Genomic DNA, 20,201 nt, shown 5'->3' on the forward strand with positions numbered 1-20,201 from the left:
CCTTCCTGTTGACGGCCTGTGGTGGGCGCCCTGCCTGTCCTTCTGCAGCTGCCGCTGGTGTGGATGGACCGGGCAGTGAGCCCCAGCCGGGGCCGCCCTCGGCTTCCTGCCATCTGGCGGGTGGGGAGCTCTGCTGTAGCTGTCCTCAGGCCCTCGGGCTCATGAAAGAAGCAAGTGAAGACCATTCTCACTGCCGTCGGCGGCCGGCCCCAGCCCGTTGGCCCGTGTGTCTGAAGCTCAGGGTCCCCTCCCCACGGGGCAGCCTCTCCCCACGGGTTCTGTCTCTCCGTCCTCCCGGTCTCATTCTCCTGGGGAGCCCGAGGCCACCCGTCTCAGACTGCTTGCTTACTTGTCATCTTTTTTTCTGTTACTGCCGTCCAATGTCATTTAATTTGAAAAATTAAAGTTAAATAACATAAAAGTTCAGTTCCCAGCCTGGGCTGGCCGTCCTTCAGTTCCCAGGGGCCGGGGGCTGCCGTATCGGGCGGTTCAGCGTGGGCTGTGCCCACCCGGGGGATGCGCAGCTGTGATGTGCTGGTGTCCGGCTCAGGGCGGCCGGCCCTGCCCTTCACCCGCGGGAGGAGGACAAGACCCAGCCGGAGGAGGGGGCTCGCCCTGCGCCGCCGTGAGGGGTGTGGGGAGCCCCTTCCTGGGGAGCCCAGGCTGACCGACCAGCCTGTGCACACAGTGAGGTTGTGGACCCCCAGGCTGCCTCGGCTGGGGTTTCAGCTCCGGGAGGAGGGAGGTGCCTGAGCAGCTTCAGCGAGGACCTCGGCTGGGCACAGGACCCACTCGGAGGGCGCGGGTGGACGGGCCAGCCCCGACCTGGAGCCTGCGCGCAAAACAGGTACCACGGATCCCGGAGGGTCCTCACGGGAGTCTGGCTTCCCGAGGGGCACCGGGCTTACGCCCTCGGGGGAGCGGTCACTCCGGTTCCAGAGCGGTGGCCCAGAGTGTGTGTGTTTAGTGTGATTACGGAATCTATGTGCTCAGTGGGGCTTCTCCCCTAGCTGGCGGCTCAGATGGTAAAGAATCTGCCTGCAGCGCAGGAGACCTGGGTTTGATCCCTGGGTCGGGAAGATGCCCTGAAGGAGGGCATGGCCACCCACCCTGGCAGTCGAGCCTGGAGACGCCCGTGGACGGGGGAGCCTGGCGGGCTGCAGTCCCTGGGCTCGCAGAGTTGGACACGGCTGAGCACAAAGCAGGGTGCCCGCTGGGCTGTGGGGGGGTCGCGGCCATCTGCGTGCCCGGGACGCCTGCCCCGTCCTGCTGTGCCTGGCGCGCGAATGGCCCTGGCGGCCGCGGAGCCTGAGGGCGAGTGCGGCGCTGTCAGCGCGTGGGGAGCTTTGTGGAAGGTCTGAGACTTTCCTTGCTGTTGAGCTCTGGTAGGCTGACCAGCGGGAAGGGACCCTGCTGCAGGAGCCGTGCCTAACGGGGCAGCTTTGAGTTGGGAGAACGGAGGAGCGGCGGCCGGAACCAGGGCTGGGCCTGAGCGCTGCGGCCCTGCCCCGTGGCCCTGCGCCCAGACCCGGCGGGCGAGCCCAGGCCCAGTGCGTGGGCCCAGCCATGTCTCTGTGGCGTTAGCAGCCTCCCAGACCCTGTCCAAGGGTGGGATGGAGAGAGACGGGCAAAGCAGTGTGGTCGGGGGAGGGGGCCTGCGAGTGGGACTGTGCCTCACCCACCCCAAACCCCGCCCCACCCGGCAACATCCCCTCCCCACCCCGGGCTGACCCCGCCCCCAGGGCCCATCTGCTCCTCCAGGGCCCCTCTGGGAGGCCAGAGCTTCCCTCCCACGGGCCCTGGGGACCCACTTCCCCGACGCCTGTCCGCACCTGCCAGGCCTGATCTGGGACAGACGCCAGCCTGCCCGAATCTCCTGCCAGCCCCTCCCGAAAGGGCCCACTAGGCCCCCCAGCCCCACTGCTGGGCTTGCTTCCCTGCCCCAGCGCCAGGCAGAGCGGGCCCGGTCCACATGGCCCCGGGTCAGGGCCCACCGTGAGCCCTGTGGTCGGGGATGAGGCCAGGCGAGGACCAGAGGCTCCGAGGCTCCGCCCGACCCTGCCCTGTGATGCGTCAGGAGTGAGAACAGGGCCCGGAGCTGGGCAGGGAGATGCGGGGACCTCAGGCCTGGTCTCGAGGCCGCCCTCGGGCTGCTCAGCCGCGAGGGTCAGAGCAGAGCTGGCCGTGCCCAGGCCGCCTGAGGAGTTAGCAGGCCTGGGGTGCTGGAGAGGACTCCCGTGCACGCGTGGCTCCCAGAACCAGAGTCTGCGAGACCGCTCTGCCTGTTGGACTGTTTGGGCCAAAAGTGACTCATCAGCCTCACTCGGCGGCCCCTTCTGGCAGCCCTCAGGAGGCTGCAGGTTACATCTGTGTGTGCACACGCCCACGTGTGCCTGGGTCCGGGGGCTCGTCTGTGTGGCTGCAGCTTCCCGGTTATTTGCTCCGGTTTCCTTGTCCGCTGCCTTCAGCACAGTCCACCCCAGGCCTGGTGCACAGGGACCCTGGGGGACCCGGCTTTTCCATGACCAAGCGTGGGCCGCCCGCCCTCTCCCCTGGGCGTGTGAGGTCACAGACGGGCCTTCCTGTGCGCACAGGGTGGTGGATGGGCCCCGGGGGCTGGGCCCAGGCTCCTGGGGGCGGGACATGGCCTGGCTCTGGGGCTGCAGTCCTGGGGGTGGAAGGGGCCGTGGGGGGGCCCCTGGTCCTCACGTGAGGCGCCTCCTGCTGCGTCTGGCGGTGGAGCCGTGGTGGAGACGAGATGGGGCTGGGAGAGCCCACTCGTGGCATCGAGCCGGGTCCTGGGGTGGGGCCTCTTCGTCATCTGCTTCTGGGACTGGGCTCCCTGAAGGGGAGGACCCTGCCTGGCCGCACAGTCCCAGGTGGGCGGGACGGAGGGGCTGCTTTACCTTGCAGGGTGGACGCAGCCTGGGGGGTCTGGACGGGGAGCCAGACCATGGGTGTCCCGGCTGTGCTCACCAGCTGTGTGACTCTAGGCAAATGATTTGTCTGTCTGAGCCTCCGTCCGTGACTCCGGCTGCCTCTGGGTCATCACAAGGTTTGACAGAGGCATAGTCTAAGCTTCGGTGCCGGGCCTGTGGGTGGGAGGGGCCCGTCCCTTGAGCCGCCCCACCAGCCCCTGCTGGGCAGTGGCCAGGTGACCACAGAGCTCGAGTCTGTGTGTTTCCTAAACCAGGAACGTGAGCTGCCTGCTCAACACCTGCTGGCCTACAGGGCCGCCCTCAGGGGCAGGTTTCCGTGAATCCCATGGGTTCCTTACTTCCACCTGAAACGGCTGTTCTCAAAGGCGCCTTCACCGCTCCGCTGCGTCTGTTGCCGGTGCCATTCATGATGCTGGTGTGTGCAGGCGCAACAGGAGGCTTTGACGTCACGGAGTTTCTACCATCTGGCATTCAAACGCACAGAGCGAGTTAAAGACCCCAAGGGACTGGGCGGTGGTTGGTGGCTGAGATGTGTGAGTGAGGCAGGCGGTGAGTGGAGGCTCGGGGCCGTGTCTTCCCGCCCGTGGCCAGGCAGCCCGCCCTGCCTGTTTCTAAACGGAACAGGCCGTCAGCACAGGGGCCGCAGAGGAGACATTGCGGGCCCAGGAGGAGCAGGGCCGCAGGGCAGCTTGTCAGAAGGGGGGGCCCTGCAGACACAGGCTGTGCAGAAGTGGCATGTGCCGCTCGCCAGGGGACAGCCTGTGAGTCCCCCCAGAGGAGAGGGGCCAATGGGGGATGGGCAGTCTCAGCAGAGGACCCTAACCCGCACAGGAGTGCATACCTGCACAGGGGTGCACACACCTACACAGGAACGCCTGCTTCTGCACAGGTGTGCAGATACCCTCACAGGCGTGCCTGCTCCTGTACAGGCACGCACATACCCTCACAGGTGTGCCTGCTGCTGTACAGGCGTGCACACACCCTCACAGGCGTGCCTGCTGCTTTACAGGCGTGCACATACCCTCACAGGCGTGCCTGCTCCTGTATAGGAGTGCACATACCCTTATAGGCATGCTTGCTGCTGTACAGGCGTGCACACACCCTCACAGGCGTGCCTGTTCCTGTACAAGGGTGCACGTACCCTCACAGGCGTGCCTGCTCCTGTAGAGGTATGGTATGCATGTACCCACACAGGCGTGCCTGTTCCTGTACAAGGGTGCACCTACCCTCACAGGCGTGCCTGCTCCTGTAGAGGTATGGTATGCATGTACCCACACAGGCGTGCCTGTTCCTGTACAAGGGTGCATGTACCCTCACAGGCGTGCCTGTACCCTCACAGGCATGCCTGCTCCTATACAGGCGTGCACGTACCCTCACAGGCGTGCATGTACCCTCACAGGCGTGCACGTACCCTCACAGGCGTGCAGGCACAGGTGTGCATACCCACACAGGTGTGACTGTGTCTCTGTCCCTGCTCTGAAATCAGGGAGGGTTTGGGCTGTTTCAGCTCTCACCGTGTTACATAACGTTTGCAGCAGGCAGAGTACCACCAGGGCACGTAATTTATATGTATGCCATGTATTTCTGGTTTTCATTTAAACGCGGCTGTGGCAGATATGTGCAGAGACTTGGCAATCAGTGCTCCAGTTGGAGCCTAGGCCTGCGCTCTCAGTCCTTCGCGGGATTGGCTGGCGGGTGCTGCTGCCCACGCCGGCTGGCAGGGCTGGGGGCGGGTCGTCCCGCAGAAGTGCCGCCGGGTCGGCCGTGACTCAGGCGCGTCAGGCTGAGCGGGACAGGCTGTCGTTCCTGGCCTCAGCATCTCTCTCACGGATGCTGCCACCACAAGAAGCCACCTCTCGTCTCCCGCCTCCATTGGGTGCTCGCAAGCCACCGGGCGCCGCGGGGGGCTCTCCCCAAGCTGTGGCCATGCCATCAGCCTCGACAGTGATTGTAGACCGTGGATGAGCCTGGGGGACCAGATGGTGGGGCTGACGTGACACCCGAGCTGCAGGCTCCCTGTCACAGGCTCACTGGCGAGTCCACGTTGGGGGAAGCTGCTGGGCTCCGAGTGGAGCAGCTGGGCTCCAGGACGGAGGGGCCCGGCCCGCCTCTCTGCGCTGTGAGCTGGTTGGTGTCAGGGCGGGAAGTAACGCAGCGCCAATCTGTCCACCGCGGTCGGAGCGAGCCCCGTGAGGGAGGTGCCTGGCGAGCTCGGGGCAGCGCCGCAGGCGGCTCTGTCCTCCCCTGGCCGCGGTGCTGGGCGGAGCAGCAGCAGTGTGAGGGTCTCGGGCGGCCGTTCACCCCGAGCTCTTCCCGGAGACGCGCCACAGCCACGGCCGGACCTCTGGGTGCATGCTGACTGCGCCCTCTCGTTTCAGCCTGCAGGACGCTGGCATCGGGTTCATCCTGGTTATAGACCGCAGGCAGGACAGATGGACCTCGGTCAAGGCATCCATCCTGAGAATAGCGGTAAGTGTCAGTGTTGTTGCCCGGCCAGCGACCCCCATGCCTTCTCCGGGCGGGGGACATGGCCTTTCCTGCCCAGTGGCGCTTTGGATCCTGGCTGGGGCTGGGCAGTGCCAGCTGGGGCTGGGCAGGGCCAGCGCACACCTCCCTGGACTCCTCGAGCGGCTCGGGCACGTGTGTGTGTGCACATGCACATGTGTGCATGCGTGTACAAGTGTGTGTGTGTGCGTGTGTGTGCGTGTACTTGTGTGCAACTGTTGTGTTCAACTAGTCTCACATGGGTTAACTCTCAGGGGCCGTGTTATAACTTGAAAACAGTGTCACCTGCTGGTGTGCGTCTGACGCTGAGCGTGTGAGCGCTTGAGTGAGCTACGGGGCGGTCATTCTTGAGGGTGATCAGTGTGTCGCAGGGCACCTTGAGGCTGCGGGTACGGGGTTATGTCGACCAGCTTTTCCTGTGTTGTTTTCTCCTTCCAAATGGGCTGTTTCTTCTTTAGTCTCATGACCAGGTCAGATCATCAGCAGTCATCCTGTCCTTGGTGGCCTTTGTGGCCACATGGAGACCCTCCAGTCTGCAGACCGTGGCCGCCTTTCAGGGTGGAAGAGCGGCTGCCCTGCGGCGCTGGGCGCTGTTTTTGGCCGCGGGATAGCTGGAGAGGGCGGTGCAGTCAGCAGAGAGCCCGCTCTTATTTTTGGCGCTGGCTTCCACCCCCGCTCAAGCTGGGTGGAGAAGTGGGGAGTGCTTCTCCCTGCAGAGAGGATGGAAAGTGTGCTTGTCTGCGGCAGGGCAGCCCGGAGCGCCTGTGCTGGGGTCTCGGGCGGACGCTGCCCTCTCCTGACCCCATGGGGTGACCCGCCCCCAGGCCCTTGTTCTGCGTCCTGTGCTGGCCCCTTTGAGGCTGCTGGGCTGGGGTCTGGGGGCGGGAGATCCGACTCCTCCCAGTGCTCGGGCCCCGCCCCGAGGCTCACTGCTGGAGGTCCTGGTGCTCACGTGTCCCAGGTGCCGGCCCAGCCTTCTCCTCTTGACATGTCGCCTCCCTCCACCCACCGCCGTCCCCGCCCCTGGCCCCCACCACCGGCACACACCCTCCGTGTTGTCCCTTACCTGAACCTGGTCTAAGCACTCGGGAGTGTTTCAGAAGAGTACAGTGCAGTGCATAGACGGTGGCCTGCGCTCTCCCCTGCCTGTGAGTCCTCAGAAGCTCACAGGGGACTGTGTGCCACCACCAGCCGATAGCCAGTGTGCCCCTTTCATCCCTTTAAGTTTTAACGTGGATTTGCACATGGGTGTCACCTGCCCGGCCAGCTTAAGGACTAAACTGTAAGGGCCAGTGGGTCAGGTGACAGAGGACTTCCTAGAGGTGATTCTGGAATCAGCAAGTCAGTCCCGGGCTGGATGGCAGTGAGGTGAATCTCCAGCTAAGTATGCTGCTGCTGAGGGGCTACGCGGGCAGACTAACATTCTCAGGTGTAGTGATCGCCCAGGCCCCTTCGTGCGTGTCTCACCGGTGTGCATCTCGAACGTGCACTGGTGTGCAGGGCCATCAGTCAGCCGCTTCTTAGGGGGATGGGCATCCAGACCTCACGCCCATGCCATTCCCTGCCCCTGGGGTGCCCTCCCCGAGGGCGGGGTGGCTGCCACTCTGCCCTCCACAGCCCCCAGCGCCCCCCAGAGCAGCTCTCGCTCAGGCCCGCCCTGGCCTCCCCTCCCGGCGGGGCACCCTCCCTCTCTGCACACCACGGTCCCTTGAGGTCAGGGCCAGCCCCATCCATCTTCGTGTGGCCGACAACCCATCCTGGGCCCTGGGCGCGACAGGAGCCTTGTAAATACCTCTCCAGCTAATCAGCCACTCCACGTTAGTTAGCAAGGCTGATCAAAGGCAGGACTGTTTGCTAAGAAACAGACAAGTCACTTTTAATAACAGTCCCTGAGGTCCCCAGCGAGCCAGCAGGATGGCCCGGGGCAGACCGGCCTTCGGCGGCACTCTCCCGCAGCTGAGTGGGAACATGGTCGTCTTCACCGAGCTGATAACCAGGCGAACTTCTGAAGAGAGCTGGTGCATCTTTAAAGCTTTGTTTTGTGAGAATCATAACTGACTTTTGCACTGATTCTGACGGCAGTAAAAACGTAGGTTTCTTTTTATAAGCCTTACAGTTCCCCAGTACTGCTTTGGAAACCCCAAAAGAGAGCATTTTCCAACAAAATTGTCAGAAATTCTCTTTGAACTCCAGTGCTTTTTCTTACAAGAATTTACTGATCAAAGTAATGCCAGAAGTCCTGTTTATGTTTTCAGCACATTTACTGAGACACTGATGTGTGCCTGGTGTAGTGGGTGGTGCTGCGGAAACGCGGGGAAGCAAGAGCCGTGTAGACAAGCAGGCTGCAGGCGTCTGACCCTGTGACCAGGCGCCAGGCCTGGCGGGGCGGCCACGGGGGCGGGGACACTGCAGGCCCCGCCCTGCTGCTCCCAGGACGCCTGTCCACCCACCCCGCCCCCGACCCCGAGCCAGCCTCGGGTCCATCTCCTCCCTGGCTCCGCGAGGTGTGGGCAGAGGCGGCGCGCTGACGCCATCTCCCGCCGCAGACCTGTCCGGACCGCCAGCCCCATCGGCCTGTGCTTCATCCAAGGGGGTCGGGGGAGAGACCGCCTGGCATCTGCTGGGACCCCTGGGCCGGAGCCCGCGAGGGGGCCCCTGCAGGCTCTGGGGCTGCAGCCTGGATGGCAACCGCCGAAACTCGGGGCTGCTTTAAGCCGCCTTACGCGCTGTCTCGCGAGCTGCACGTCTCTCCTTCGGGGCGCTCTTTCTCCTTGTTTGGGCGCCTTCAGCTCGGCTTGGAAAGGGAAACAAGATTGGAGGGTCCACAGCCCAGGGTCCCTAAGCCCAGACCTGCCGTGTCCCAACCGAGGGCAGAGCCCACTGCAGCTCTGAGCGGGGCTGACACGGGGCTGACATGGGGCTGACACAGGATCCACACGGTCCTGCTCACGGCGCCCAGCGGGGCTGACACGGGATCCACATGGTCCTGCCCACGGCACCCAGCGGGGCTGACACGGGATCCACACGGTCCTGCCCACGGCGCCCAGCGGGCCTGCTCTGGGGCTGACACGGGATCCACACGGTCCTGCCCACGGCGCCCAGCGGGTCTGCTCTGGGGCTGACACAGGGTCCACGCGGTCCTGCCCACAGTGCCCAGCGGGGCTGCTCCGGGGCTGACACGGGGCCACGCGGTCCTGGCCACAGCGCCCAGGGGGCCTGCTCCGGGGCTGACACGGGGCCACGTGGTCCTGGCCACAGCGCCCAGGGGGCCTGCTCCGGGGCTGACACGGGATCCACACAGTCCTGCCCATGGCGCCCAGTAGGGCTGCTCAGGGGCTGACATGGGGGCCACGCGGTCCTGCCCTCCAGGGCTGTGACTGGGAACTGCGGGGCAGACGTGCCTGGGGCCGCAAGAGGGGGGACACCAGAGGGGGGCCGGCAGGCAGGAGGTCAGTGTGGCCAGGCCGGAGGCACGGCTCGGGGTCGTGGGGGGTGACCAGCGGGGTGTCCTGGCATGCAGAGCCTCCGGGGGAGGAAGAGGAGGGCCCGGGGGGAGGGGGGTTCGGGGGCCTCCCAGGTGGAGCAGAGCGTCACTGAGCAGATGTCCGGCCCCTGCGTGACTGTTGGGGCTGAGGCCCGGGGCAGGGGCCAGGACCCCCACCAAGCCCAGGCAAGGGGAGCTCGCGCTTGGACGTAGGGGTCTGAGCAGGAGGGGGCAGCAAGGTCCAGCCTGAAGAGACGTCTTGTTTGGAGCCCAGACGATGTGGCTGTGCCCCTGGGGAGACGTGGAGGCTGCAGGGAGTCAGGGCCCCCCAGAGACGGTGGGAGGGCAGCCCCTGGGGCATGGGCTTCAGTGACACGCTGGCTGGGCCCTCAGATATGGGGCCCACCCCAGGCCTCTGTGACGCCCCTGACGTGCTGGCGGGGGCCTAGGCGAGGAGGCCAGGGAGGGCGTGCGAGTGAGCCACATCGGGCGGCCCAGGGGTCGGGGCCCCCGCGGGCCATGCTCAGGACCCGAGGTGTGTGGGCAGGTGGGGGTCGTCTCTGGATGTCCTGGGCAGGAGGCCGTCCTGACTGCGGACGGCTCAGGAGGGTCCCAGCGCTTCCACGTGGGAGAGCAGGGTGGCATCAGGTCCGGGCGAGACAGGAGAGGAGCCGCAGGACGCTGGCTGTGTCTGTGCCCGGGGGCACTGCCCGCCTGCCCTGCGCCGGGGGCAGCCCCATGGCCTCTCTTCACTTCCCTCTCACGAGAGGGGCTTGCTCTCAGACAGAGGGCAGTGGACTGGGCACCAGGCCGGGGGCTGACCAAGCAGCTGTCACAGCCTCGGCCTGGGGCTGGGCTTTGAATGCTGTGGGCGGCAGGGAGCTTGGCCCGGCCTGGCGAGGGTGGCGCACCGTTCTCCGCCAAACTGCCCCACCCCCCGCCTCCATTGCCGACGGGAGCCCAGGGTGCAGACAGCAACTTGTCCGGGGCCAGACGCCTCGCACACACAGCTCACGTGCACGTGCGAGTCAGATCATGCCCCGGGTGTGAGCGCCTGCCCCGGGTGTGAGCGCCTGCCCCGGGTGTGGGCACCTGCCCCGGGTGTGAGCTCGCTTCTCCTTCTCTCTCTGTGGTGTGTGTGTGATGCCCTGGTTTCTGGGTGTGAGGGCCTGCCCCGGGTGTGAGCGCCTGCCCCGGGTGTGGGCACCTGCCCCGGGTGTGAGCTCGCTTCTCCTTCTCTCTCTGTGGTGTGTGTGTGATGCCCTGGTTTCTGGGTGTGAGGGCCTGCCCCGGGTGTGAGCGCCTGCCCCGGGTGTGAGCCTCTGCCCCGGGTGTGAGGGTGTGAGGGCCTGCCCCGGGTGTGAGCCTCTGCCCCGGGTGTGAGCCTCTGCCCCGGGTGTGAGGGTGTGAGCGCCTGCCCCGGGTGTGGGCACCTGCCCCGGGTGTGAGCTCGCTTCTCCTTCTCTCTCTGTGGTGTATGTGTGATGCCCTGGTTTCTGGGTGTGAGCCCCTGCCCCGGGTGTGAGCTCCTGCCCCGGGTGTGAGCACCTGCCCCGGGTGTGAGCGCCTGCCCCGGGTGTGAGCCCCTGCCCCAGGTGTGAGCGCCTGCTCCGGGTGTGGGCGCCTGCCCCGGGTGTGAGCCTCTGCCTCGGGTGTGAGGGCCTGCCCCGGGTGTGAGCCCCTGCCCCGGGTGTGAGGGTGTGAGCGCCTGCCCTGGGTGTGGGCGCCTGCCCCGGGTGTGAGCTCACTTCTCCTTCTCTCTCTGTGGTGTGTGTGTGTGTGTGCATCTGTCTTCGCGCCCCCACGCCCTGGTTCCTGGGGCCCACCCTCACACACACCGTGGACCCCAGTGGGGCTCAGATGGCAGGGCTTCCCGTCTCCCCATCTGGATGGCGAGTCTGAGCCGGCTGGACCCTCTGCAGCTGCGAGGGGGTCTGTCTGTGCCGCCCCAACGGCCTCTGGAGACCCTTGGCCAGTGGAAGCACCCCCAATCTGCTTCCACCCCACACGCGTCCTCTGTGGGTGTCGACGCCCAAACGTCACCTTTACGGGGTGTGTCTGGTCAGGGCCCACCCTGACGACCTCACCCTGACTTGGTCACCTCTGTGAAGGCCCTAAAGCCATTATGAGGTGCTGGGGGCTTGGACTCCAAGATAAGAGTGTGGGGACGCATGACTCAGCCAGAAGGGAGAACAAAGCTCTTCCTGCAGCTGATTTTTTGTTTTATTTTAAAGTTTGTGTTGAAGTTGATTTATAACGTCGTATTAGCTTCAGATGTACAACAAAGGGATTCAGTTATGCATATATATGAATATATATATTTTTACATTCTCTTCCTTTGTAGGTTATTACAAGGTATTGAGCATAGTTCCCCCAAAGGTCAGAGCTTTTGACCTTTGAGACCACAAGCCATGGAACACAGTTGTTCCAAGCAGTGTGGCTGTTCTCCTTCTGAGTGAGGGGTGGCGATGCTCCGAGTGCGGTGTCTACCCGGCTCCGCCCTGGGCTGGCGCTGGCGTGGGAGGCACCCAGTCCTTCCCATGGGGCCGCGGGCTGCTGAGGGCATGTGGACCCCAGACGGAGCGTGGCCTGTGTCCCCGCAGGCGTCCTTCCCCGCAAACCTGCAGCTCGTGCTCGTCCTGCGGCCAACCGGGTTCTTCCAGAGGACACTCTCCGACCTCGCCTTCAGGTTCAACAGAGATGACTTTAAGATGAAGGTGCCAGTAAGTGCCCACCTCCTGTTGGGAGCGCCCACTCTGCCCAGGGCACTGGGCAGGGAAGTGGGTGTGAGCGACCCCCCGGCTGCAGCGGGACCCTGACTCACCTCCTCACTCCAGCCGGCACAGGGCAGCCCCGGCAGCTGCCAGCTGTCCTTGGAAAGCCAAGGCTGTGTGGACCCCTTAGTGGCTGCTCACCCGGGAAGTTGCGTTCCCTTGGGGAGGCCAGGCACACCCAGTTAGGTTCCTGGAGCAGGCTGGCAGAGGACCCAGGGAGCACAAGAGCTTGTGCCCGGCACCTCGTGACCTCACCCGCAGGACCTGCCTGGCTGCTCTTGAAACCTGAGCACCCCAGTGTGGGCCACCGTCCCCGAGGTCAGCTCTCCTGCGCCAACAGAGGGCCTTCACCGGCCAGGGGCCAGGGGCGCAGGCCCCTGGCTTTGAAGGGAAATGGGTGCGCCCATCTCGGTAGCGTCAAAAAGCCTCGGTTTCTGACGCCGAGGGCAGGGGTCTCCGCCCGGAGTACAGTGGTCGCCTTGTACCCGGCCACGTGGGACCGAACGCACAAGTTCTCAGAAGCCAGGTTTACAGGACCCATCGCCCACGACGCCCCTTCCCCGGCCCGTCTCGTTCACCCTTCGAAACTCGGGAAGCACTGCCCGGGGAGGGCTGCTGCTGGAGTGGGTCCGTGTTGGTGCCCTGGCCTGTGCTGACCTAGCGCTGAGCAGAAAACGTTAAGAGGGCCAGTGGGCTCTAGCCTTTTCCATCATGCTTCAGTCGACACGGAACAGACGGAAATCACAGAAGAGCCTTAAGTCCTTGAATAGCTGACCGACCCGTCTCCACTCCTGTTGGCATGAATCAGGGTGTTCTGGGCGAACGGCCTTGCTGGACAGCGAAGGGAGACTGGATGTCTCTGCTGAAAGCTGGCACCGTAGCCTGTTCTTGAGAGAAGATGATGTCTCAGTCAAGAGTCTCGATGTGGGTCCCCGGATGGCTGGGCCGGTGGTCCTCTGAGGTCTCAGCGGCACCCTGTCCCCTCCACCCGCCCCCATGTGGAGACAGTCAGTGTTGACCCGGGGCGTGTCGGATGGCCCTTGGCCTGGAGCAGACTCAGTGTTTAATAAAACACGAGGGGGTGTCGAGTGGCATATGGACAGAACCTCCAGGACCTCAGCGGCAGCGCCTGACGGTTTGCAAAGCAAAGGTGGTATTTTTACCCAAAGCTCACGGATGCAGTGACCTCAGAGGGCAAGAGCAAGACAGGAAACAAAACCCTCCCGGGGGAAGAGCCCCCGGGCCCCTGTTCTCCACAGAGGCCATGCCCAGGGCCTGCCTCCGCCTCCATGCAGCCTGCTGGGTTTTGGTGGGAATGCAGACAGATGGGCAGCTTTGGAATCTGTGTGGCTCCATGAACACGCAGGCCCCCTCACCCATCAGATGCCCATGTCAGCAGAGTGCCCAGCTCTGCCCAGGGCTTTGCTTAATCCTGATGGCTGCCATCTGCTGGGACTGTGCGCCCATTTCATGGACGGGAGAGCCAAGGCCCAGGGAGCATCGCACCTGCCTGCCGTGGGGGGAGCTGGGAGGCCCCTCCGTCTGGGTCTGCGGGGCACTCTGCTTATGGGTGGTCTCGTCCCCCCAGGTCATAATGCTGAGCTCAGTCCCAGAACTACACGGCTACATCGACAAGTCCCAGCTGACGGAGGACCTGGGCGGGACGCTGGCCTACTGCCACTCCAGGTGGCTCTGCCATCGCACGGTGAGTCCCCCACCCCCGATGGCCCCAGGCCGCCCAGCAGTGCGGCCTCCGCCTGCTCCAAGGACCTGGTGCCATTTCCCGAGCTTTCTCCCTGAGCACGAGCCGACGGTCTCAGTGGACCTCGGCATCTGAAGGAGAAACGTGAGTCCTGTCGGCACTGACTTTCTGGGGCTCAGGAGCACGGGGACAGAGAAAAGCTCCAGCTGGGCTCTTGGCATCGCCCCCAGGCAGGTGCAGAGCCCACGTCTGTGCAGGAGCTGGGGCTGAGGCTGGGGGACCTCCCGAGGGGCTGGGCTGCAGCTGGGCTTCCAGGCCCAGGAGGGTGTGGTGCGCGGGCTTCGGGGTGACGGTCTCCTCCCCCATAGGCCATCGAGAGCTTTGCCCTCCTGGTCAAGCAGACGGCACAGATGCTGCAGGCCTTTGGGACCGAGCTGGCCGAGACGGAGCTGCCCAATGACGTGCAGTCCACGAGCTCCGTGCTCCTTGCCCACACGGAGAAGAAGCACAGAGCCAAGGTGTGTGTGGGAGACGGTGGGAGGTGGGGCCGACCCGGACGGCTGAGCTGACCCGCGGCCATGGCACACACTGGCCTCTTGATGAATGTGGCGGGGTCGGCCAAGGCGGCCGCACACTGTTGGCTCTGAGTCAGAGGAGGCCCTGACCCGCTGATGGTCCTTGGGTGCCCCCACGAGAGCCCCTGCTCCCTCTGGACGTGGAGCAGACACGCCGGGACCCGGTTTCCTGTTACTCCTGCCCGCTGCCCGGGAGACCCGTAACCCTACCCCGACCGCTCACCGCACCGGTGCCTCCCAGCACCTCCTCCCGGGGGCACCGGGCGGGCGGGCAGCAGAGGGTCCGGGGGGTGGGGGCGGTCGGGGGTTGTCGCGGTGCCTTCTGACCCCTCACGGCCCCCACCCGGGGCCAAGTCTGGGTCTGGCGGCCTGGATGACGAGCCTGGACGTCCCGCAGGAGGATATGAAGCTGGCGCTTGTCGAGGGGCGGCGCGTCCTGGAGAGCATTCGCGAGCCGCTGGCGCGAAGCCCAGAGCAGAGCCCCAACCAGGACCAGCTGGACAGTCAGAGCACCGTGCAGAGGTGAGGCGGGGAGACACGTGGCCCGGGCACGCTCTCCACCATGCAGAGGGAGGTCGGGCTCCGGGGGACACGCAGGGCCCCCGGCACACCCTCCACCGTGCGGAGGGGAGGCCGGGCTCTGGGGAGACATACAGGGACCCCAACACGCCCTCTCCAACGGCTTGGCGCTGCCAGGAGTGGGGCTTCACAGTCACACACCAGCGTGCCTGCTGCCCCTTCCCCAGGCTCCTGGCCCAGCTGAACGAGACCGAGGCCGCCTTTGATGAGTTTTGGGCAAAACATCAGCAAAAACTGGAGCAGTGCCTGCAGCTTCGGCATTTCGAGCAGGACTTCCGAGAGGTGAGCGGCCTGGGGGGCTGCGGCGGGGGGGGGGGGGGGCTGGCGCGGGTGATGCGCCCCGTGGGAACCGCTTGTGGCCTCGAGGAGCCGGGGGTCGGGTTGGAACCTCAGTGCCAATGGTACATCCTTCCAGGTGGGATTCCCGCCCCTTTACTCTCCTGCTTCACAGTTGTCTTAGCTGTTGCGGTTCCTTCGCCTCCCGTGTAAATATCAGATAACCTGATGTCTGCCTCCAAGAAAATCCCACTGGGTTTTGTCAAGAATTGTGTTGAACCTGTGACTCGCTTTGGGGAGAGTCAGCTCTTTACTGCGCTGATTCCTCAGTCAGTAAACGCCTCTGTCTGTCCGTCTGTTTACATTTTCTTCGCTGTCCTTCCCGCTGTGGTGTCATTTGCCCGAGTTGAGTGCGTGTTTGGTTGGGTTTACACGTACATGTTTCATTTTTTAAGCACCCGTAGACGGTGTTATGCTTTTTATCCAGTGTCTTGTGTGTTCATTGCTGTCTGTAGAGAGACAGCAGACTGCTGTGTATTCATCTCGTGTCCTGAAACCTTGCCGAGCTCAATCCAGGCGCTGTTTTGTAGCGTTGCCACACAGACCATCAGGCCACGTGCAAACAGAAGTGGCTTGATTTCCTCCTTCTCTATCTGCGTGTCTTTGTGTCTATTCTTTGTCTGCCCTGGTGCCCTGGAGCGCCCACCACTGGGATCATGGTGGCGAGAGTGGACGGCCCTCCCTATGGGGCGTGGTCTCTGGGGGTGTCCGTCACCAGCGTTACACCTGGGGTGTTGGCAGGAGGGTTTTGTGGATGTCCTCTCTCAGATCAAGGAAGTTTCCCTCTAGTCCCCCTTGCAAGGGGAGGCCCGGGCCTTCTGCCCTCCCTGCAGCCAGTTTCCACGGCACCCCCTCCGTCCCCCAGCCGTGGCCTTCCCACTGACCTCACTGCGTGGCCTCTCACCCCGCTGCCCCGTCTCAGGTCAAATCGGCCCTGGACGTGCTGGCCCAGAAGGTCACGACCTTCACCGACGTGGGCAACAGCCTGGCACACGTGCAGCACCTCCTGAAGGACCTTGCCAGCTTCGAGGAGAAGTCCAGTGTAAGCGTGGACGTGGGCGGCGGGACTGCCGGGACACCATGCCCTAGTGTCACCATCCCACCCCGCCCACCCCCAGCCAGCCCCCACCGACCCCCAGCCTGCCCCTGCTGATCCCCAGCCTGCCCCCAGCCCACTCCACAGCCCGCCCTCACTGACCCCCCCAGCCTACCCCCAGCCCACCCCAGCCCTCCCCGAGCCCGCCCCCCGCCGACCCCCAGCCCGCCCCCCGCCGCCCCCCAGCCCGCGCCCTGCCCACCCCTGCCGACCCCCAGCCCGCCCCGAGCCCGCCCCTGCCCGCCCCCTGCCGCCCCTGCCCGCCCCCTGCCGCCCCTGCCGATCCCCAGCCGCCCCTGCCGATCCCGAGCCCGCCCCGAGCCCGCCCCTGCCCGCCCCTGCCCGCCCCCTGCCGCCCCTGCCGATCCCCAGCCCGCCCCTGCCCGCCCCCAGCCCGCCCCTGCCCGCCCCGAGCCCGCCCCCTGCCCGCCCCCTGCCGCCCCGAGCCCGCCCCTGCCCGCCCCAGCCCGCCCCTGCCCGCCCCAGCCCGCCCCCAGCCCGCCCCGAGCCCGCCCCTGCCCGCCCCCTGCCGGCCCAGCCACAGGAGGCGCGCCCTGGCGCGGGGAGCTGAGCTGGCCTCTGGCGGCTCCGCAGGCCGCCGTGCAGCGGGCCCGCGCGCTGTCCCGGGAGGGCGAGCAGCTCATCGAGCGCAGGCACTACGCCGTGGACTCCATCCGCCCCAAGTGCCACGAGCTCCGCCACCTGTGCGACCAGTTCGCGGCCGACGTGGAGCGGAGGAGGGGGCTGCTGGGCAAGTCGCTGGAGCTGCACGGCCTCCTGGAGGCGGTAGGCCCGGCCCCCAGCCCTGACCCCACCCCTGGTCCTGCGGGGCCACTTTCACCGGGGCCAGACCGCAGGTGCTGAATGGACAGTGGCCCCCAGCCTCCCGAAGGCCTCTCCTGAGACCCAGACAGTCCCGCGCCAACACTGGTGATTCAAGGACTCACCAGCCACAAAAATCCGAGAGGCGACCATCCAGCCAGTTCCCTGCACTTTGTCCTCAGTGTGGCTGCGTCCCGTCCTGGGCAAGGCCCCTGGTTTCAGGCCCGCGTCCCCGGGGAGCCCTATAGACCTGGACAGGACTTGCGTGATTTGTCCTGCGAATGTTCTCAGAGCACAGCGGTCGGCGGGCCGCCTGAGATGCCAGAACAGCCTTCAAGGTGCCTTCTCCCCCCACAGTCCATGAAGTGGTGTGACGAGGGCATCTACCTGTTGGCATCGCAGCCGGTGGACAAGTGCCAGTCCCAAGATGGCGCGGAGGCCGCCCTCCAGGAGCTCGAGAGGTTTCTGGAGACAGGGGCGGAAAATAAGATCCAGGAGCTCAGCAAGATCTTCCAGGACTACGAGCCCATCCTCACCAAAGACCTGCTGGTGAGGGGACGAATCCCTGGGCACTCGGGAGGCAGAGGGCGCGGGCGTTTCAGGACGGACGCTGTCCCCCTCCGTTCCCACCCCATGGAGGTCCCTGCCTCCCGGAAGGGCCTGTGCTCCATGCCCTGGCTGGCCTCTGGGCCCCGCTTCCCCCGGCCTCTGGACGCTGCTGGACCCCGACCGCTCGCTCCTGCCGGCTGTCCACAGACCCCCGCCAGCCACCTCCTCCCTTGGCGCCCACCCCTCAGGGCGGAGCGGGGCCCACGGGTGTCACGGTGACTCTCGGAGCATCACGGAGATGTCCTGCTGAGTCCAGCGTGCCGTCCCCATCTACAGGAGCATGTGCAGAGGGTCTTCCAGAAGCAGGAGAGCGTGGAGGAGATGTTCCACCGCAGGCAGGCCAGCCTCAAGAAGCTGGCGGCCAAGCAGACGCGGCCCGTGCAGCCCGTGGCCCCCCGGCCGGAAGCGCTCACCAAGTCGCCCTGCCTCTCCCCGGGTACGAGCGGCACCTCTTACCCCGGGGAACGCCCCCTTCCGTCCAGCCCATTGTGTAAATAAAGCTTTATTGGCACTTGGGCCCCTCCCTCGGTCCCTCTCGGCCATGCTGCTCCCGTTGCGGCTGGGCTGGGTCCACCAGGGCTTCGAGGGCCTTTCCCGGGCTTGTCCCGGCCGTCTGTCCTCAGCGCCATAGCTGGGATGGTTTTCGCCTTGGGTGGCTCGGCCCTCCGCCCCTGAAACCTCCTGGTTCCGCAGGCGCATACGCTCTGGATGGCAGGGCGGGGCCCTTCCTGTCACCTCCCGTCCCCAAAACACACGGCTCCAGCGGCCGGCATGGCGCCTGCCGTTTTCCGCGGCCCTGGCCAGTGTTGCCTGTCACGCCAAGAGGCCCTGAGCCCAGCTCGTGGGCCCATTCAGACTCCAGGCACAGAGTTCTCCCGTCACCGGGAGCCGGGCCCCGCTGCGAATGGCGAGCCCAGGGGGCTCCCGGCCCGCCTCCGTCATGTTCTGTGCCTCCCTCGACTCTGGGCTGCTCGCGGCTTTTCCTTGGTGCCCCTGCGCGCGCATTCCATCTCCAGGCTGTGAGAGGCGAGGCCGCTCCTCTCCTCTCCTTCTTCCCAAACCAGGCATCCGGAGGGGTTCTGAGAACCACAGTTCCGAGGGCAGTGCGCTCCGGAGGGGGCCCTACAGGAGGGCAAAGGTGAGCCCCGGCCACGGCCCCTGTCCGCGGCCCCACCCCTCATTTCCCTGTCCCCGCCTCCACCCCGCAGCCCCACCCACCTTGGCCATGCCCCCCACCCGGCCACGCCCCTCTCTCCCCTGTCCCCGCCCCTCACTCCCCCTGGTCCCCCACTTCACTCCGGCTCCGCCCCTCACTCTCATACCTCCCCTCTAGGCTCTCATGCTCTGCCCCTCACTCCTCGGCCCCGCCCCCAGCCCCTGACCCCGCCCCATCACAACCCCCTGTCTCCCCGCCCTCGCCCCTCCAGGCCCTCCTGACCCCGCCCCCTGCCCCCAGCCCCGCCCCTCATTCCTGACCCCGCCCCCTCACTACCCGGCCCCACCCCGACTTCCCCGCCTTTCCCAGGCCCTCTCCCCTCCTGCTCCACCCATGGGGCCTCCTGTCCTCCCCAGAGGGACCAGGGGGTCAGGCTCTGGAGCCGGGCCTTAGGCCTCACCTTCTGTCTCTGAAAGTGCGCTGCTTGGCCGGCTTCTCTCTTCGCAGAGTGAGGTGAGCGAGGGCCGGCAGGGCCGTGGCGGCCCCACGGGGGACGAGGAGAGCCTGGCCGTCCTGCGGAGGTGGGTGACTGCCTCCTGGCCACTCCGAGGGGGAGCGCGGCCCACCCAGATCTCAGCCCCCACATCCCAGCCCCCGAGAGGGTCTGCACACCGGGGAGCAGAGGTGGCTGGACCCCCGCCCCCAGGAGGAGCAGCTCAGAGCACAGCTGACCTCGAGGGTCACTTGGCGGGTGCTGGTGTCTCTCTGCGTGTTCCTCAGGAAGGCCACGTTTGCCCTCGCCCAGCTGGTGGCCCTGGGGCTTGAAGCAGCTGCATTCTCTCTCCCTGAGCCCAGGAGACACGACTCAAGGGCACGGCCCTGACTCTGAGGCCACATGTGCGGGGCCAGCCTCAGACCCGCCCCCGCCAGCCCTGCCTGCAGCCTTTCCTGACTCTGGCCCCACTGGGTGCTCGGAGTCACTCGTCTTTCTTGGCTCCCCTCACCGTCTCTTCCTGCCCGCCCCCACTCTGTGGAGGGTCTGCTCGGCCCACAGCCCCCCTCGTCCCACACACTGCCCCCCCTGCCAGGATGGCACCTGTCCCTGCACAGACATGCCCTTGGGCACTAGACTCTGGACTTCACAGGAAGGCCCTGCCCATGTGCCTCCTCTACTGGCGGTCACTCTCCCACAGACCCCCCACCCCTGCCCCCACGACTGCCCTCGGCACTCCTGTCCACTCAGAGAAACGGCCCAGGCGCCACACTGCCCTCCGTCCACGGGGACAGCCTCCTCGCCAGTCCACACTACCCTCTGCCCCCAGTGGCCAGGGAGCCCGAGCCTTTTGCTCCATGCCCCTCGCCGCCCTTTGTGGAGGACAGGCACTTAGAACCCCACAGGGCCTGGCGACAGGCTAGCCGTTGTTTGCTCATGGTCCCAACCCTGGTTCTGTTTTCTGCTTAAAAATGGGAATCTTGGTCACAGACAGTTAAAAGGTGATCCTGGTCCACAAAGCAAGATCTTCCCTGCCTGTTTGCCAGCCCGTGCCCTCCTGGGCGTCCCTAACCTCACGGCACATAGCAGGACCCCAGAGGTCACGCAGGCCCACTTCTTATGGGAGGCTGG

At 65.7% G+C, this 20,201-nt stretch overlaps 1 protein-coding gene across 1 annotated transcript in view; it reads left to right on the forward strand.

Moving 5' to 3' along the window:
- MCF2L (MCF.2 cell line derived transforming sequence like) overlaps positions 1 to 20,201 on the forward strand; it is a 46,122-nt gene that overhangs the window by 11,579 nt on the left and 14,342 nt on the right. The window contains exons 4-15 of the mRNA XM_052649955.1: positions 5,318 to 5,408; positions 11,532 to 11,651; positions 13,291 to 13,407; positions 13,773 to 13,922; positions 14,377 to 14,501; positions 14,726 to 14,840; positions 15,817 to 15,936; positions 16,585 to 16,776; positions 17,170 to 17,361; positions 17,698 to 17,857; positions 18,486 to 18,559; positions 19,085 to 19,158. Coding sequence (XP_052505915.1) covers positions 5,318 to 5,408; positions 11,532 to 11,651; positions 13,291 to 13,407; positions 13,773 to 13,922; positions 14,377 to 14,501; positions 14,726 to 14,840; positions 15,817 to 15,936; positions 16,585 to 16,776; positions 17,170 to 17,361; positions 17,698 to 17,857; positions 18,486 to 18,559; positions 19,085 to 19,158 — 1,530 coding nt within the window. The remainder of the gene's footprint in view (positions 1 to 5,317; positions 5,409 to 11,531; positions 11,652 to 13,290; positions 13,408 to 13,772; positions 13,923 to 14,376; positions 14,502 to 14,725; positions 14,841 to 15,816; positions 15,937 to 16,584; positions 16,777 to 17,169; positions 17,362 to 17,697; positions 17,858 to 18,485; positions 18,560 to 19,084; positions 19,159 to 20,201) is intronic.

This window comes from Budorcas taxicolor, chromosome 12 (genome assembly GCF_023091745.1).
Source record: "Budorcas taxicolor isolate Tak-1 chromosome 12, Takin1.1, whole genome shotgun sequence".
In the NCBI taxonomy this organism is placed as follows: domain Eukaryota; kingdom Metazoa; phylum Chordata; class Mammalia; order Artiodactyla; family Bovidae; genus Budorcas; species Budorcas taxicolor.